We start from the raw sequence: 16,588 nt of genomic DNA on the forward strand, positions 1-16,588 counted from the left end.
CATACAGTTTCCAGTACTGTTTGAAATTGGCTCTTTGAAAAAACAATCTGTTTCTAGTTCACATTTTATAGATGAGTCAACAATTGAACATCAATGTATTTTGCTCTTTTAAACACTTTGTTCTGAAATAGATTGTACTCTGTAGGTACCAAGTCAGTATTTACTGAATAAAAGAATTTAACAGAATTATTAAACCAGATATTTTGCATTTTCAAATTTCTGCATTTTTAATTTAGTTTATTTCTCCTCATTACCTCTATTTAGTTTTTAAAAGTTAAGAATAATTATTTTCCAGCTGGGCATTGGTGGCTCACGCCTGTAACTGTAGCACTTTGGGAGGCTGAAGTGGGCAGATCACATGAGACTAGGAGTTTGAGACCAGCCTGGCCAACATGGTAAAACCCTGTCTCCACTAAAAATACAAAAATTAGCCTGGCATGGTGGCACATGCCTGTAATCCCAGCTTCTTGGGAGGCTAAGACATGAGAATTGCTTGAACCCAGGAGGCGGAGGTTGCAGTGAGCTGACATTGCACCACGGCACTCCAAGCCTGGGCAACAAGCAAGACACAAGACTGTCTTAAAAAAAAATTATTATTATTATTTTCCATATTGTAAAAGACACTTTAAATTCACTAAAATTACATTACATTTCCATTTCCATTTCCTTTAAAACAACTAAATCATATGGCAGATCACTTCTGAGTTCTAAACTCTTCTTTATCTATCTAAAATCAGTAAAATTAATTTAAATACATCTTTATTATAAAAAAATATGAATTTTGTTTCTAGCAGGCCATGGCTTCTGGTCCTGATCCTGGCCTTGTCACTAGCTATGTGACCTCATACAAGTTACTAATGTCTTGGAGCATTTGTTACCTTATTTCTAAAATTAGAGTTGTCTAGTATATGCTTTCTTAGTTTTCTTTATAAACTCTGTGTTGGTTTCTGTTTGTGCATTTTTAAATATAATTATTTAATCTAGGTTTTTTCTTTGTTTTCAGGAGCATGTATAATGGCCCGTCCTCTAGAACACATTTTCATAGTCTCTTTGACCTTCTTTAATTCTAATATAACATATATATACTGGTCAGCATAGGCTAGATTGTGCTGCAGTAACAGCTTCTCTAGCTTCAGTGAATTAAAACAACAAAGTTTATTTCAGGCTTCTAATACCTGTCTGCCTATGATGTGTGATTTGGGATCTTTGCTCTGTGTTGTCCTCATTCTAGTACTCAGGCTTTCAAAGTACCCACCTGTGGAGTTTTGCAGGTGCTGTAGCAAGGTGAGAGAGAGAATAGTTGTATCATACATTGTCTTTGAAAGTTTTCAACCAGAAGTAAATACATGTCACTTTTGTCCATATGACATTGGCCAAAGCAAGTCACATGGCCACATCTAACCTCAAGGGGGCTAGAAGTGCTATCTCACAATGTGTCTTGGATATGTGAAGACACAAGAATATTTGGTAAACAGCTTTTATGAATAACCATCAGGTTTTAAATCAAATGTTGAAATCTGGTAGGAGTATAAATTAGAACTGCATTTATGGAGGGCAGTTTGCAGACATCAAAAGGATAGAAATATGTCTACCATTTGATACAGCAGTTTCAGTTTTAATAAATTACTGAACAGACATGGTTCATACATTCATAGAGCTTATTTTATGGCGTGGGAGGCAAGAAGGATAGCACCAGAAATAATTAAAATGAAACAGGTTAAGTGCTATGATAGAGAAGTATGTAGGGTGATACTAAAACATATAGAAAACATTCTCATCCTCTATTTTCCAGTTGACTGATTCTCTCTTCAGCTGTGTATAATCTGCTATTAAATCTCCCTTTGTTGAATTTTAAATTTCAATTCTTATAATTTTTTGTTTCTAAAAGAGTTATTCTTCAAATCTGCTAAGTTACTTGTTATGGTTTCATGTCTCTGAAGATGTTTTCAAGCTTGTCTTTTATGAATAAATTGTTTTCTCAAATTATTGTATTATTTTGAGTATCTACAAATCTTTTGGTAATGAAAGTTAAAAGTTACGTGGTTATAATTTATTAAAATCTGACAGTCTTCAGGGGGAAAAATTGTCCAGATTGTATATATAGATTATAACCTTTAAAAAAATTGCTCATAGTGAATATTATGAACTGATACACAGAAATTGTAAGATTTGAGTTAGGTGTTTGGGATTATGACTGATTTTTAAGCATTTTTCTAAACTGTCTGTAAGGTTATTTTGTCATTTCTACTTTTTCCAGCTTTGTTGAGGTATGATTGACGAAACTATATAAAATTAAGGTGTACAGTGTGGTGATTTGATATGTATGATAAAATGATTACCACAATCAAGTTAGTTAATATTTCTATCACTTCACCTAATTATCTTTTTTTTTTTTGTAGTTAGAACATATAAGATCTATTCTCTTAGCAAATGCCAAGATTACAATACAAGATTATTAACTATGGTCATCATGCTATATTTCATAGCTTTTAGAATTTAAAAAATGAGACTGGGCAACACAATTTAAAAACAAACCAAAAGTAATTATATTAATGGGGAATAATTTATTAATATAATTGGAGTTTTAAAAGATATTTACCCTGTTTTTTTCATCAAAAAGTTCTGATTTTCTATCACAGATCCTGTCAACATTGTTAGATGTATCACTTTTATCCTTCTTACCTTGATGATAGAAAGTTTAAACCTATGTGGAACCATGATGCACAGCGTACAAAAGGAAAATGATGCAAACATATTTCTCCTTTTCTTCTCATTCTTTTTTCTTTCTTGTATGAGCTAGGTTCACGTCACCTCCAGAGTTGGGAATAGAGTTAGGAATGCACAGATTTTTAGCATTAAGAGGAAAGAAGAAAATAAAGAGAAACATACTAAATTTTTCTTTGAGAGTATATTTTCTGCTAGTAAATACTATGCCTCTCAAGAAGAAAACTGTGCTTAATAGGACCAATGATATTTAGCATTAAAAAATGGTTAAACTCTTCATAATACTTTTCGGAAAATGTCTTTTAGGAAGAAGAAAGGCGTATGGCATCTGTTTTAGCCAAAAAAGAGGAAGAGAAGAAGCGGGAAAGTCATAAACAATCTTTGCTTAAGGTATTTTCTCTGATGTCTACATGGATGTGTGTGCACACGTACACACACATACCCCAAAGCCAGCTAGCTAGTCTACTGGAAAAGTGGTTTCTAAACTTTGTAACTTTTTTGTTCCTATCAACAGAATGTACGTACCCCTAAAACTTTTACAAGTTATTACCTATAAATAAACCTGTACTTAAGAAATAAAATGTGATATACATTATAAAATAAATGCAAAGGCTAGTTTTAAAAGGAAGAGATGATAAATAAATATAATTGAAGTTATAACACTTTTATTTCATACCAGTGCATCATCTTGTGTATCCCATGGCCTATTCACTTCATTTTGGAACGTACTGTAATTGACTGTCATCTTTACTGATATATTTTAATGAGCTCTGCTACGTGTTTTTTTTAATGATAGTTTTTTAAATTTAAAAAGTTTATGATATAGAAGTAATAAAGATTTTGTGGAACTTAGGAATGAAAATTTGTTTTAAACTGGTTTTAAATGATTTAGCAGATATTAATTTCCTTAAATAAAATATTCTCTTTTAAGTATTTTATATTAACATTGTAAAGTATAAGTAAAGGCAGCTTTAAGTTTATAGTTCATAATATGCATCATGCTATGTTCTAAAATTAAGGACATCACCCTGATTATCATTACTCATTCATGTTCTATATAGATGCTTTTCTTTCTAAAATTAAAGTGGCACTCAGAATTCAAAAAAATGACTAGCCAGGCAAGGTGGTATGTACCTGAAGTCTTAACTACTTGGGAGGCTAAGGCAGAGGATTGCTTGAGCCCAGGAATTAAGTCCAGCTTGGAAAATATAGTGAGATAAAACAAAATGTCTCTAAATAGGACTCTTTAGTTACGAGGTTTACTTAGTATTTTTATTTTTAGTAAGAGGAAAAGCATGGGGAATCAGGAGACCCAGGTTCTAGCCCTAGCTCAGATTTGGAATCATGATACAACAGACCCTCAGCATTTGCTAAGGATTGCTCGTGCAACTCTACATATTGATCATTAAGAAAATGGGATGGACATTCTCAGCAAACTAACACAGGAACAGAAAACCAAACACTGCATGTTCTCACTCATAAGTGGGAGTTGAACAATGAGAACACATGGACACAGGGAGGGGAACATCACACACCAGGGCCTGTTGGAGGGTAGGGGGGCTAGGGGACGGATAGCATTAGGAGAAATACCTAATGTAGATGACGGGTTGATGGGTGCAGCAAACCACCATGGCACATGTATACCTATGTAACAAACCTGCACGTTCTGCATATGTATCCCAGAACTTAAAGTATAATTAAAAAAAAAAAGAATGCTAAAAAATAAAAAAAAGAAAATGGAATGGATTGGTTACCAGAAGAGTGTATAGATACTGTCTTCTGCCTTGTTGCTTTTCTATTTTTTTATTTTCCTTGTAACCTTAGAAGTGAAGGAAAGTGAAACTTATGGCATATACTGGTATGGTCTTGCCTGGACTATGAAAAATAGACTCAAATGACAGAAATTGGAATTTGGCACCTTCTAAAATATTTGTCACTTTAGCACAGACTTGGCCATTTATTGGCACCTAGCTATTAGAAACATAATTGTCGCTGATATCCCAAATGCCTCTGTGATCTTTACACTTTACTTTGGGTACCCCGTTATGCCTTGCAGAATCTCTAGCATTCTCTAACCTTTCTTTTGCTTCTTCTTCTTTTTTTTTTTTTTTTTCCTCCACAGATGCATAGAGCCCTTATGTGTCCTCCTGGCCAGCCATTAATCCCCACCTGACATTAAGACAGGCTATACTCCTGTCTTAAAATATGTCTTCCTTTTTCCTGGCCCCAGTAAAATTAATCATTCTCTTAGTCAACCTGGTAATGATCTGATTTTAATAACCCAAATTAAAGAAGCTTAACTTTTGCACTAATATAGGAAAACGTTTGCATTTTCAAAGATTTTCTTATTATAAATTTAACATACTCAGTGGTCTAAAGATATTTTATGCCCTTTTTCTAAGCACTGCTTTATCTATGTCATTCTGAGTATTTCTTTCGCTTACCCCTGCCAGCCAGAAATCCAAAAGCATGAAGCCAACATGAGAACCATCAGCCATTAACTCACTGCCCTGGCCTCTTTCAAAGTGGCCTTGATACTGAGTAAAAAAAATAGAGTTGCTTAGATTAAAAATTGGGTTGGCATAGTCATCAGCAAGTAACTTAAATAGAATTCCTTAAGGTAAGAAGCATTTTTATTACAGAATGGGGAAAAAATGTTTTTACAATAGGAATTGCAGATTTCTACTTGCTTTATATAAGGAGCACATACATAGAATGTCAGAAAGTCTCCAAAGTATATACATATTAAATATAACCCACTGAATTGTACACAAAAATTTGAAACACCAAACAACAGAAAAAAAGAAAGCCAGGCCCAAAACTTTTTTTTTAGAGATGGGGTCTTGCTGTGTTGCCCAGGCTGGAATGCAGTTCACAGGTGTGACTGTAGCACACTACAGCTTTCAGCTCCTGGGTTCAAGCAGTCCTCCTGCATTAGCCTCCCAAGTAGTTGAGATTTCAAGTGTGCACCACTGCACTCCCCCAGAAAACATGTTTAAAACAGAAATAGAACTTTTAAAACTTTAGTTTTAATTTAGCAAGCCATATCACTTTTTATTCCTATCTAATGCCATGCATACATGCTAAAATCTTAGATAACCAAAAATTATGCAAACATATGCAAAGAGGTACAACTAAAAAGAATTATTCTACATGTACTGAAGGAGTGGACAGAGAATCTTCCTACTAGCCTTCTGTGGCTTCAGGGCCAGCAGGTGAAGAGGGGTCAGTATCACACTCAGCTGATTTTTCAATGTAGGATTGTAGTCTTAGTAAAGAGGAAAAGGAAAGTGTCTGTTTTCAGCATTCTGATCTAATTGACAAGCTGTAATTAAATATTATCTTTTGATAATGGAAACTTTACCAGAATAGGGATTTTTTTCTATTAATATATATAAATTGAATAGAAACGTTTCAATTTAGCACAATTTCTTTCAGTAGTCTAGATCTGCTTTTTCACAACAGGGTTTCTATGAGATGACTGAGCTCCAATGCTGGAAGTCAGTGGTTCTCAAAGTGAGGTCCATGAACTAGCAATATTAGAATACTTAGGAGCTTGTTAGAAATTCAAATTCTCAAATCCTACTCCCAAAACTCTAAATCAGCAATCTGTTATAAGCTCCAGGTGATTTGAGGTACCCTGAAATTTGAGAACCACTACCTTAAGGCATCCATTGCTTATAATGAATTAATTTCTTTCCTACTCATCTGGAGTGGTACTAGTTATCTAGAGACATTTCAACCTAGTACAATTTCTTTTAATAGTCTAGAGAATAATTTTTAAATTTCAGACATTATAATTTATTCTGAGAAACTTGGAACATTGATCAACTCCTTCCCTTTCCCCCCTCCAAGATTATTTCACCTTACCAGTCTTAATTATTGAGTAGAAAAACTAAAATATCATTAGTTTTTTCTTACTGTGTTAGAGGCATATAAATTTCTGTTTAAAACTTCAGATAACATTAAGTATGTAAAAATTTATGTGAAATTAAAACTTCAGATTTTGAATTTTTAATCTCTAGTTGGTTGTATATTTATTTTTAATAAAATTAAGTTCCTAAAGAGCAATAATTGTTTGCATTTTTTTCCTTTAGAGTTAGATAATTATTGAGATTTTGGATGCAGAGAGTAAATACAGGCCTCTTGAATCTTGTTTTAGAATGTATTGGGTATCTACTTAAAAGGAACAGGCTCCTTTTAAAAGTATTATAAGAAGGTACAAACAATATGCCCCTTAGATGTCACTTCTGCTACAAAAATTGCATTATATAACTTTTGTCACAATTAACTTTTCCATAGGAGAAGAAAAGGTTAACAATTAACAACGTAGCTCGACAGTGGGACTTGCAACAACAACGAGTAGCCAATATTGCTACAAATGAAGATAGAAAAGATTCTGACTCTCCTCAGGACCCCTGTCAGATTGATGGAAGCACCCTCTCTGCATTCCCAGAGGAAACAGGGTATGCAATGGTATTTTTTCAAGATACAAGCATCTTTGATCATTGAATTTGGAGTGGGAATTAGAAACCATTTTACATGTAATTATTTTAAAAGAGTTTTCTTAAGAAAACTTGCTGAAATTAGAAATTAAGATGGAAAAGCTGAAAATATAAATCTTACTATAACATTCTCCAAATTAAAACATGCTTCATAGGGCATTTCATATTTTTTATAGGGAAAAGTCTAGATTGCTTAATATAGTCTATGATGTCTTTTGCCCACTTCATCTCTTTTATCTCATGCCATCAAACATGTTCTTCTGCTATTGCAGCATCACTGTCTGTCTTTCAGTTCAGTTACTTCCTACTTCAGAACCTTTCTTTTTTATTATTATTACTATTATTATTATACTTTAAGTTTTAGGGTACATGTGCACAATGTGCAGGTTAGTTACATATGTATACATGTGCCATGCTGGTGTGCTGCACCCATTAACTCGTCATTTAGCATTAGGTATACCTCCTAAAGCTATCCCTCCCCCCTCCCCCCACCCCACAACAGTCCCCAGAGTGTGATGTTCCCCTTCCTGTGTCCATGTGTTCTCATTGTTCAATTCCCACCTATGAGTGAGAATATGCAGTGTTTGGTTTTTTGTTCTTGCGATAGTGTACTGAGAATGATGATTTCCAATTTCATCCGTGTCCCTACAAAGGACATGAACTCATCATTTTTTATGGCTGCATAGTATTCCATGGTGTATATGTGCCACATTTTCTTAATCCAGTCTATCATTGTTGGACATTTGGGTTGGTTCCAAGTCTTTGCTATTGTGAATAGTGCCGCAATAAACATACGTGAGCATGTGTCTTTATAGCAGCATGATTTATAGTCCTTTGGGTATATGCCAGTAATGGGATGGCTGGGTCAAATGGTATTTCTAGTTCTAGATCCCTGAGGAATCGCCACACTGACTTCCACAATGGTTGAACTAGTTTACCGTCCCACCAACAGTGTAAAATTGTTCCTATTTCTCCACATCCTCTCCAGCACCTGTTGTTTCCTGACTTTTTAATGATCACCATTCTAACTGGTGTGAGATGGTATCTCATTGTGGTTTTGATTTGCATTTCTCTGATGGCCAGTGATGGTGAGCATTTTTTCATGTGTTTTTTGGCTGCATAAATGTCCTCTTCAGAAGTGTCTGTTCATGTCCTTCGCCCACTTTTTGATGGGGTTGTTTGTTTTTTTCTTGTAAATGTGTTTGAGTTCATTGTCGATTCTGGATATTAGCCCTTTGTCAGATGAGTAGGTTGGGAAAATTTTTTCCCATTTTGTAAGTTGCCTGTTCACTCTGATGGTAGTTTCTTTTGCTGTGCAGAAGCTCTTTAGTTTAATTAGATCCCATTTGTCAATTTTGGCTTTTGTTGCCATTGCTTTTGGTGTTTTAGACATAAAGTCCTTGCCCATGCCTATGTCCTGAATGGTAATGCCTAGGTTTTCTTCTAGGGTTTTTATGGTTTTAGGTCTAATGTTTAAGTCTTTAATCCATCTTGAATTAATTTTTGTATAAGGTGGAAGGAAGGGATCCAGTTTCAGCTTTCTACATATGGCTAGCCAGTTTTCCCAGCACCATTTATTAACTAGGGAATCCTTTCCCCATTGCTTGTTTTTCTCAGGTTTGTCAAAGATCAGATAGTTGTAGATATGCGGCGTTATTTCTGAGGGCTCTGTTCTGTTCCATTGATCTATATCTCTGTTTTGGTACCAGTACCATGCTGTTTTGGTTATTGTAGCCTTGTAGTATAGTTTGAAGTCAGGTAGCGTGATGCCTCCAGCTTTGTTCTTTTGGCTTAGGATTGACTTGGTGATGTGGGCTCTTTTTTGGTTCCATATGAACTTTAAAGTAGTTTTTTCCAATTCTGTGAAGAAAGTCATTGGTAGCTTGATGGTGATGGCATTGAATCTATAAATTACCTTGAGCAGTATGGCCATTTTCATGATATTGATTCTTCCTACCCATGAGCATGGAATGTTCTTCTATTTGTTTGTATCCTCTTTAATTTCATTGAGCAGTGGTTTGTAGTTCTTGAAGAGGTCCTTCACGTCCCTTGTAAGTTGGATTCCTAGGTATTTTATTCTCTTTGAAGCAATCGTGAATGGGAGTTCACTCATGATTTGGCTGTCTGTTTGTCTGTTATTGGTGTATAAGAATGCTTGTGATTTTTGCACATTGATTTTGTATCCTGAGACATTGCTGAAGTTGCTTATCAGCTTAAGGAGATTTTGGGCTGAGACAATGGGGTTTTCTAGATATACAATCATGTCATCTACAAACAGGGACAATTTGACTTCCTCTTTTCCTAATTGAATACCCTTTATTTCCTTCTCCTGCCTAATTGCCCTGGCCAGAACTTCCAACACTATGTTGAATAGGAGCGGTGAGAGAGGGCATCCCTGTCTTGTGCCAGTTTTCAAAGGGAATGCTTCCAGTTTTTGCCCATTCAGTCTGATATTGGCTGTGGGATTGTCATAGATAGCTCTTATTATTTTGAGATACAACCCATCGATACCTAATTTATTGAGAGTTTTTAGCATGAAGTGCTGTTGAATTTTGTCAAAGGCCTTTTCTGCATCTATTGAGATACTCATGTGGTTTTTGTCTTTGGTTCTGTTTATATGCTGTATTATATTTATTGATTTGTGTATATTGAACCATCCTTGCATCCCAGGGATGAAGCCCACTTGATCATGGTGGATAAGCTTTTTGATGTGCTGCTGGATTTGGTTTGCCAGTATTTTATTGAGGATTTTTGCATCAATGTTCATCAAGGATATTGGTCTAAAATTCTCTTTTGGTTGTTTCTCTACCCGGCTTTGGTATCAGGATGATGCTGGCCTCATAAAATGAGTTAGGGAGGATTCCCTCTTTTTCTGTTGATTGGAATAGTTTCAGAAGGAATGGTACCAGTTCTTCCTTGTACCTCTAGTAGAATTCAGCTGTGAATCCATCTGGTCCTGGACTCTTTTTTGTTGGTAAGCTATTGATTATTGCCACAATTTCAGAGCCTGTTATTGGTCTATTCAGAGAGTCAACTTCTTCCTGGTTTAATCTTGGGAGGGTGTATGTGTCGAGGAATTTATCCATTTCTTCTAGATTTTCTAGTTTATTTGTGTAGAGGTGTTTGTAGTATTCTCTGATGGTAGTTTTTATTTCTGTGGGATCGGTGGTGATATCCCCTTTATCATTTTGTATTGCATCTATTTGATTCTTCTCTCTTTTCTTCTTTATTAGTCTTGCTAGCGGTCTATCAATTTTGTTTATCCTTTCAAAAAACCAGCTCCTGGATTCATTAATTTTTGAAGGGTTTTTTGTGTCTCTATTTCCTTCAGTTCTGCTCTGATTTTAGTTATTTCTTGCCTTCTGCTAGCTTTTGAATGTGTTTACTCTTGCTTTTCTAGTTCTTTTAATTGTGATGTTAGGGTGTCAATTTTGGATCTTTCCTGCTTTCTCTTGTGGGCATTTAGTGCTATAAATTTCCCTCTACACACTGCTTTGAATGTGTCCCAGAGATTATGGTATGTTGTGTTTTTGTTCTCGTTGGTTTCAAAGAACATCTTTATTTCTGCCTTCATTTTGTTATGTACCCAGTAGTCATTCAGGAGCAGGTTGTTCAGTTTCCATGTAGTTGAGTGGTTTTGAGTGAGTTTCTTAATCCTGAGTTCTAGTTTGATTGCACTGTGGTCTGACAGTTTGTTATAATTTCTGATCTTTTACATTGCTGAGGAGAGCTTTACTTCCAACTATGTGGTCAATTTTGGAATAGGTGTGGTGTGGTGCTGAAAAAAATGTATATTCTGTTGATTTGGGGTGGAGAGTTCTGTAGATGTCTATTAGGTCTGCTTGGTGCAGAGCTGAGTTCAATTCCTGGGTATCCTTGTTAACTTTCTGTCTCGTTGATCTGTCTAATGTTGACAGTGGGGTGTTAAAGTCTCCCATTATTATTGTGTGGGAGTCTAAGTCTCTTTGTAGGTCACTCAGGACTTGCTTTATGAATCTGGGTGCTCCTGTATTGGGTGCATATATATTTAGGATAGTTGGCTCTTCTTGTTGAATTGATCCCTTTACCATTATGTAATGGCCTTCTTTGTCTCTTTTGATCTTTGTTGGTTTAAAGTCTGTTTTATCAGAGACTAGGATTGCAACCCCTGCCTTTTTTTGTTTTCCATTTGCTTGGTAGATCTTCCTCCATCCTTTTATTTTGAGCCTATGTGTGTCTCTGCACGTGAGATGGGTTTCCTGAATACAGCACACTGATGGGTCTTGACTCTTTATCCAATTTGCCAGTCTGTGTCTTTTAATTGGAGCATTTAGTCCATTTACATTTAAAGTTAATATTGTTATGTGTGAATTTGATCCTGTCATTATGATGTTAGCTGGTTATTTTGCTCGTTAGTTAATGCAGTTTCTTCCTAGTCTCAATGGTCTTTACAATTTGGCATGATTTTGCAGTGGCTGGTACCAGTTGTTCCTTTCCATGTTTAGTGCTTCCTTCAGGAGCTCTTTTAGGGCAGGCCTGGTGGTGACAAAATCTCTCAGCATTTGCTTGTCTGTAAAGTATTTTATTTCTCCTTCACTTATGAAGCTTAGTTTGGCTGGATATGAAATTCTGGGTTGAAAATTATTTTCTTTAAGAATGTTGAATATTGGCCCCCACTGTCTTCTGGCTTGTAGAGTTTCGGCTGAGAGATCCGCTTTTAGTCTGATGGGCTTCCCTTTGTGGGTAACCCGACCTTTCTCTCTGGCTGCGCTTAACATTTTTTCCTTCATTTCAACTTTGGTGAATCTGACAATTATGTGTCTTGGAGTTGCTCTTCTCGAGGAGTATCTTTGTGGCGTTCTCTGTATTTCCTGAATCTGAATGTTGGCCTGCCTTGCTGGATTGGGGAAGTTCTCCTGGATAATATCCTGCAGAGTGTTTTCCAACTTGGTTCCATTCTCCCCATCACTTTCAGGTACACCAATCAGACATAGATTTGGTCTTTTCATATAGTCCCATAGTTCTTGGAGGCTTTGTTCGTTTTTTTTTTATTCTTTTTTTTCTAAACTTCCCTTCTTGCTTCATTTCATTCATTTCATCTTCCATCACTGATATCCTTTCTTCCAGTTGATCGCATCGGCTCCTGAGGCTTTTGCATTCTTCATGTATTTCTCGAGCCTTGGCTTTCAGCTCCATCAGCTCCTTTAAGCACTTCTCTATATTGGTTATTCTAGTTATACATTCATCTAAATTTTTTTCAAAGTTTTCAACTTCTTTGCCTTTGGTTTGAATTTCCTCCTGTAGCTCGGAGTAGTTTGATAGTCTGAAGCCTTCTTCTCTCAACTCGTCAAAGTCATTCTCCGTCCAGCTTTGTTCCATTGCTGGTGAGGAGCTGTGTTCCTTTGGAGGAGGAGAGGTGCTCTGCTTTTTAGAGTTTCCAGTTTTTCTGCTCTGTTTTTTCCCCATCTTTGTGGTTTTATCTACTTTTGGTCTTTGATGATGGTGATGTACAGATGGGTTTTTGGTGTGGATGTCCTTTCTGTTTGTTAGTTTTCCTTCTAACAGACAGGACCCTCAGCTGCAGGTTTGTTGGAGTTTGCTAGAGGTCCACTCCAGACCCTGTTTGCCTGGGTACCAGCAGCGGTGGCTGCAGAACAGCGGATTTTTGTGAACCACGAATGCTGCTGTCTGATCATTCCTCTTGAAGTTTTGTCTCAGAGGAGTACCCGGCTGTGTGAGGTGTCAGTCTGCCCCTACTGGGGGGTTCCTCCCAGTTAGGCTGCTCAGGGGTCAGTGGTCAGGGACCCACTTGAGGAGGCAGTCTGCCCGTTCTCAGATCTCCAGCTGTGTGCTGGGAGAACCACTGCTGTCTTCAAAGCTGTCAGACAGGGACATTTAAGTCTGCGGAGGTTACTGATGTCTTTTTGTTTGTCTGTGCCCTGCCCCCAGAGGTGGAGCCTCCAGAGGCAGGCAGGCCTCCTTGAGCTGTGGTGGGCTCCACTCAGTTGGAGCTTCCCGGCTGCTTTGTTTACCTAAGCAAGCCTGGGCAATGGCGGGCTCCCCTCCCCAAGCCTCGCTGCCGCCTTGCAGTTTGATCTCAGACTGCTGTGCTAGCAATCAGCGATACTCCATGGGCATAGGACCCTCCGAGCCATGTGTGGGATATAATCTCCTGATGCGCCGTTTTTTAAGCCCATCGGAAAAGCGCAGTATTGGGGTGGGAGTGACCCAATTTTCCAGGTGCCGTCTGTCACCGCTTTCTTTGACTAGGAAAGGGAACTCCCTGACCCCTTGCACTTCCTGAGTGAGGCAATGCCTCGCCCTGCTTTGGCTCATGCACGGTGCGCTGCACCCACTGTCCTGCACCCACTGTCTGGCACTCCCTAGTGAGATGAACCCAGTACCTCAGATGGAAATGCAGAAATCACCCGTCTTCTGCGTCACTCACGCTGGGAGCTGTAGACCGTAGCTGTTCCTATTCGGCCATCTTGGCTCCAGCCAGAACCTTTCTTATAGGAATAGTGTTTTTCTGCCCTGACACCAATCACTTCCCTGCACTATTTCTCTGATCCCGCCCTAGCTAACTTCAGCAAACCCATAGAGGTCTGAAGTTTAAACTTCACATCTTCCAAAAAAGCCTTCCCTAACTCCAAGTTGGTAGGTAGTTGTTTCATGTGTGTCTTCCCCATTAGAATGTAAGCTTCATGAGGAAAGGAATCCTGCTTGATTGACTTGACTCCTGCTGTGTCCTCAGCAGCCAGCACAAAACCTTACTCTTTAACTACTAGTAGTAAGCAATTGGGCATATAATCTGAAAGTTACTCCAGCTGTGATCTATTCTATCTGTCTATTCCAGTGGCTCACAACCTCTTTTCTTCTATGATACATTTATCACATGATAATATATCCCTAGGTTTATGAGCAATGCTGAGTGCATTATCTAGACTCCACATGTTTCTCTTCCTCTTAGAAAAGCATATTGGAATCAAGTAAATTCAGAGGGACATAAAGCATTTATATCTTTATAGTGCATGTATAATTTAAATATATATTTGCACAGCTGTCCCTCAATATCCACAGGGGATTGGTTCCAGGACCCCTGCAAATACCCAAATCTGCAGATATTCAATTCCCTTATATAAAATGGGATAGTATTTGCATATAACCTATACTCTTCCTGCCATATACTTGAAATCATCTCTGGATTACTTAAATAGTATTTAATACAGTGCCTACACATCACTCCATTTGCATGGATTTGGTATAGTACTCAGCATGTGGCAAGTTCAAGTTTTGCTTTTGGAACTTTGTGGAATTTTTTTCGGATATTTTTGATCCATTTGGTTTAATCTATGGATGCAGAACCCACTGATACTGAGGGCTGACTATATTTACATAATTTTAAAATAAAGCCTAAAAATCAAAGATAGAATACATTTTGGTTTTGTTTAATTTGATGAAGCATATGTGTCTTATTACCTTAACTAAACTCTGAAACACCTTTTAAAACTAAATATAATATAGCTTTTACTTCAGGTTTTTAGCTGGAATTCTTTAAGCCTTTCATATGCAAAAAATATATAGTAAAGGAAGTAATTTGAGTGACATGAGAATAATGTTTTGGAAATTGTCTGTAGTTAGAGTCTAACATATGTTTAGGCAAATATGCTTTTTAAATTTTAGTTATAGAATTAACTTATATCAGTATATTTCCTTCAGCTCACTTGGGATCCACATGTAGACCTTGTCAGCTCTTTCAGCTACAAAAATAAAGCAAGAATAAAAATTCAATCACTGATACCCTTGCTTCCAGTTGATCGAATTGGCTGCTGAAGCTTGTGCATTCGTCACATAGTTCCTGTGCCATGGTTTTCAGCTCCATCAGGTCATTTAAGGACTTCTCTACACTGGTTATTCTAGTTAGCTATTTGTCTAATCTTTTCTCAAGGTTTTTAGCTTGTTTGCAATGGGTTCGAACTTCCTCCTTTAGCTCAGAGAAGTTTGGTCGTCTGAAGCCTTCTTCTCTCAACTCATCAGTCATTCTCTGTCCAGCTTTGTTCCGTTGCTGGCTAGGAGCTGCGTTCCTTTGGAGGGGGAGAGGCGCTCTGATTTTTAGAATTTTCAGCTTTTCTGCTCTGTTTTTTCCCCATCTTTGTGGTTTTATCCAACTTTGGTCTTTGATGATGGTGACGTACAGATGGGGTTTTGGTGTGGATGTCCTTTCCGTTTGTTAGTTTTCCTTCTAACAGTCAGGACCCTCAGCTGTAGGTCTGTTGGAGTTTGCTAGAGGTCCACTCCAGACCTTGTTTGCCCAGGTATCAGCAGCAGAGGCTGCAGAACAGTGAATATTGCTGAACATCAAATGTCCACTCCAGACCTTGTTTGCCCGGGTATCAGCAGCAGAGGCTACAGAACAGCGAATATTGCTCAACAGCAAATGTTGCTGTCTGATCGTTCCTCTGGAGGTTTCGTCTCAGAGGGGTACCTGGCTGTGTGAGGTGTCAGTCTGCCCCTACTGGGGGGTGCCTCCCAGTTAGGCTACTCGGGGGTCAGGGACCCACTTAAGGAGGCAGTCTGTCTGTTCTCACATCTCAAACTCCATACTGGGAGAACCTCTACTCTTCAAAGCTGTCAGACAGGGACATTTAAGTCTGCAGAGGTTTCTGCCGCCTTTTGTTCAGCTATGCCCTGCCTGCAGAGGTGGAGTCTACAGAGGCAGGCAGGCCTCCTTGAGCTGCGGTGGGTTCCACCCAGCTCGAGCTTCCTGGCTGCTTTGTTTACCTACTCAAGCCTCAGCAATGGTGGGTGCCCCTCCCCAAGCCTTGCTGCCACCTTGCAGTTAGATCTCAGACTGCTGTGCTAGCAATGAGCGAGGCTCTGTGGACGTAGGAACCCTCCTAGCCACGTGCGGGATATAATCTCCTGGTGTGCCATTTGCTAAGACTGTTGGAAAAGTGCTGTATTAGGGTGGGAGTGACCTGATTTTCCAGGTGCCGTCTGTCACAGCTTCCCTTGGCTAGGAAAGGGAATTCCCTGACCCCTTGCCCTTCCCAGGTGAGGTGATGCCTCACCCTGCTTTGGCTCACGCTTGGTGGGCTGCACTCACTGTCCTGCACCCACTGTTCAACAAGCCCCAGTAAGATGAACCCAGTACCTCAGTTGGAAATGCAGAAATCACCTGTCTTCTGCACTCACGCTGGGAGCTGTAGACTGGAGCTGTTCCTATTTGACCATCTTGGAACTGCTTGGCCTAGTGTCAAGAATAAAAATTCTAATGAAGTGACAATTTATATAACTAATATACCACTCTTATATAGCCCTAGAGCTATATTTAATATTATTTAAATGGAAAAATATAATTTTACTTGGTTAGAACTATA

At 38.1% G+C, this 16,588-nt stretch overlaps 1 protein-coding gene across 4 annotated transcripts in view; it reads left to right on the plus strand.

The window, feature by feature from the left end:
- LRRC49 (leucine rich repeat containing 49) overlaps nucleotides 1–16,588 on the plus strand; it is a 198,132-nt gene that overhangs the window by 124,778 nt on the left and 56,766 nt on the right. For all 4 annotated transcript variants that reach the window (XM_063698671.1, XM_031002242.3, XM_055363653.2 and 1 more), the window contains 2 exons: nucleotides 3,031–3,114; nucleotides 7,027–7,190. In XM_063698671.1, the coding sequence (XP_063554741.1) occupies nucleotides 3,031–3,114; nucleotides 7,027–7,190 (248 nt within the window). The remainder of the gene's footprint in view (nucleotides 1–3,030; nucleotides 3,115–7,026; nucleotides 7,191–16,588) is intronic.

This window comes from Gorilla gorilla, chromosome 16 (assembly GCF_029281585.2).
Source record: "Gorilla gorilla gorilla isolate KB3781 chromosome 16, NHGRI_mGorGor1-v2.1_pri, whole genome shotgun sequence".
NCBI classification, from domain to species: Eukaryota; Metazoa; Chordata; class Mammalia; order Primates; family Hominidae; genus Gorilla; species Gorilla gorilla.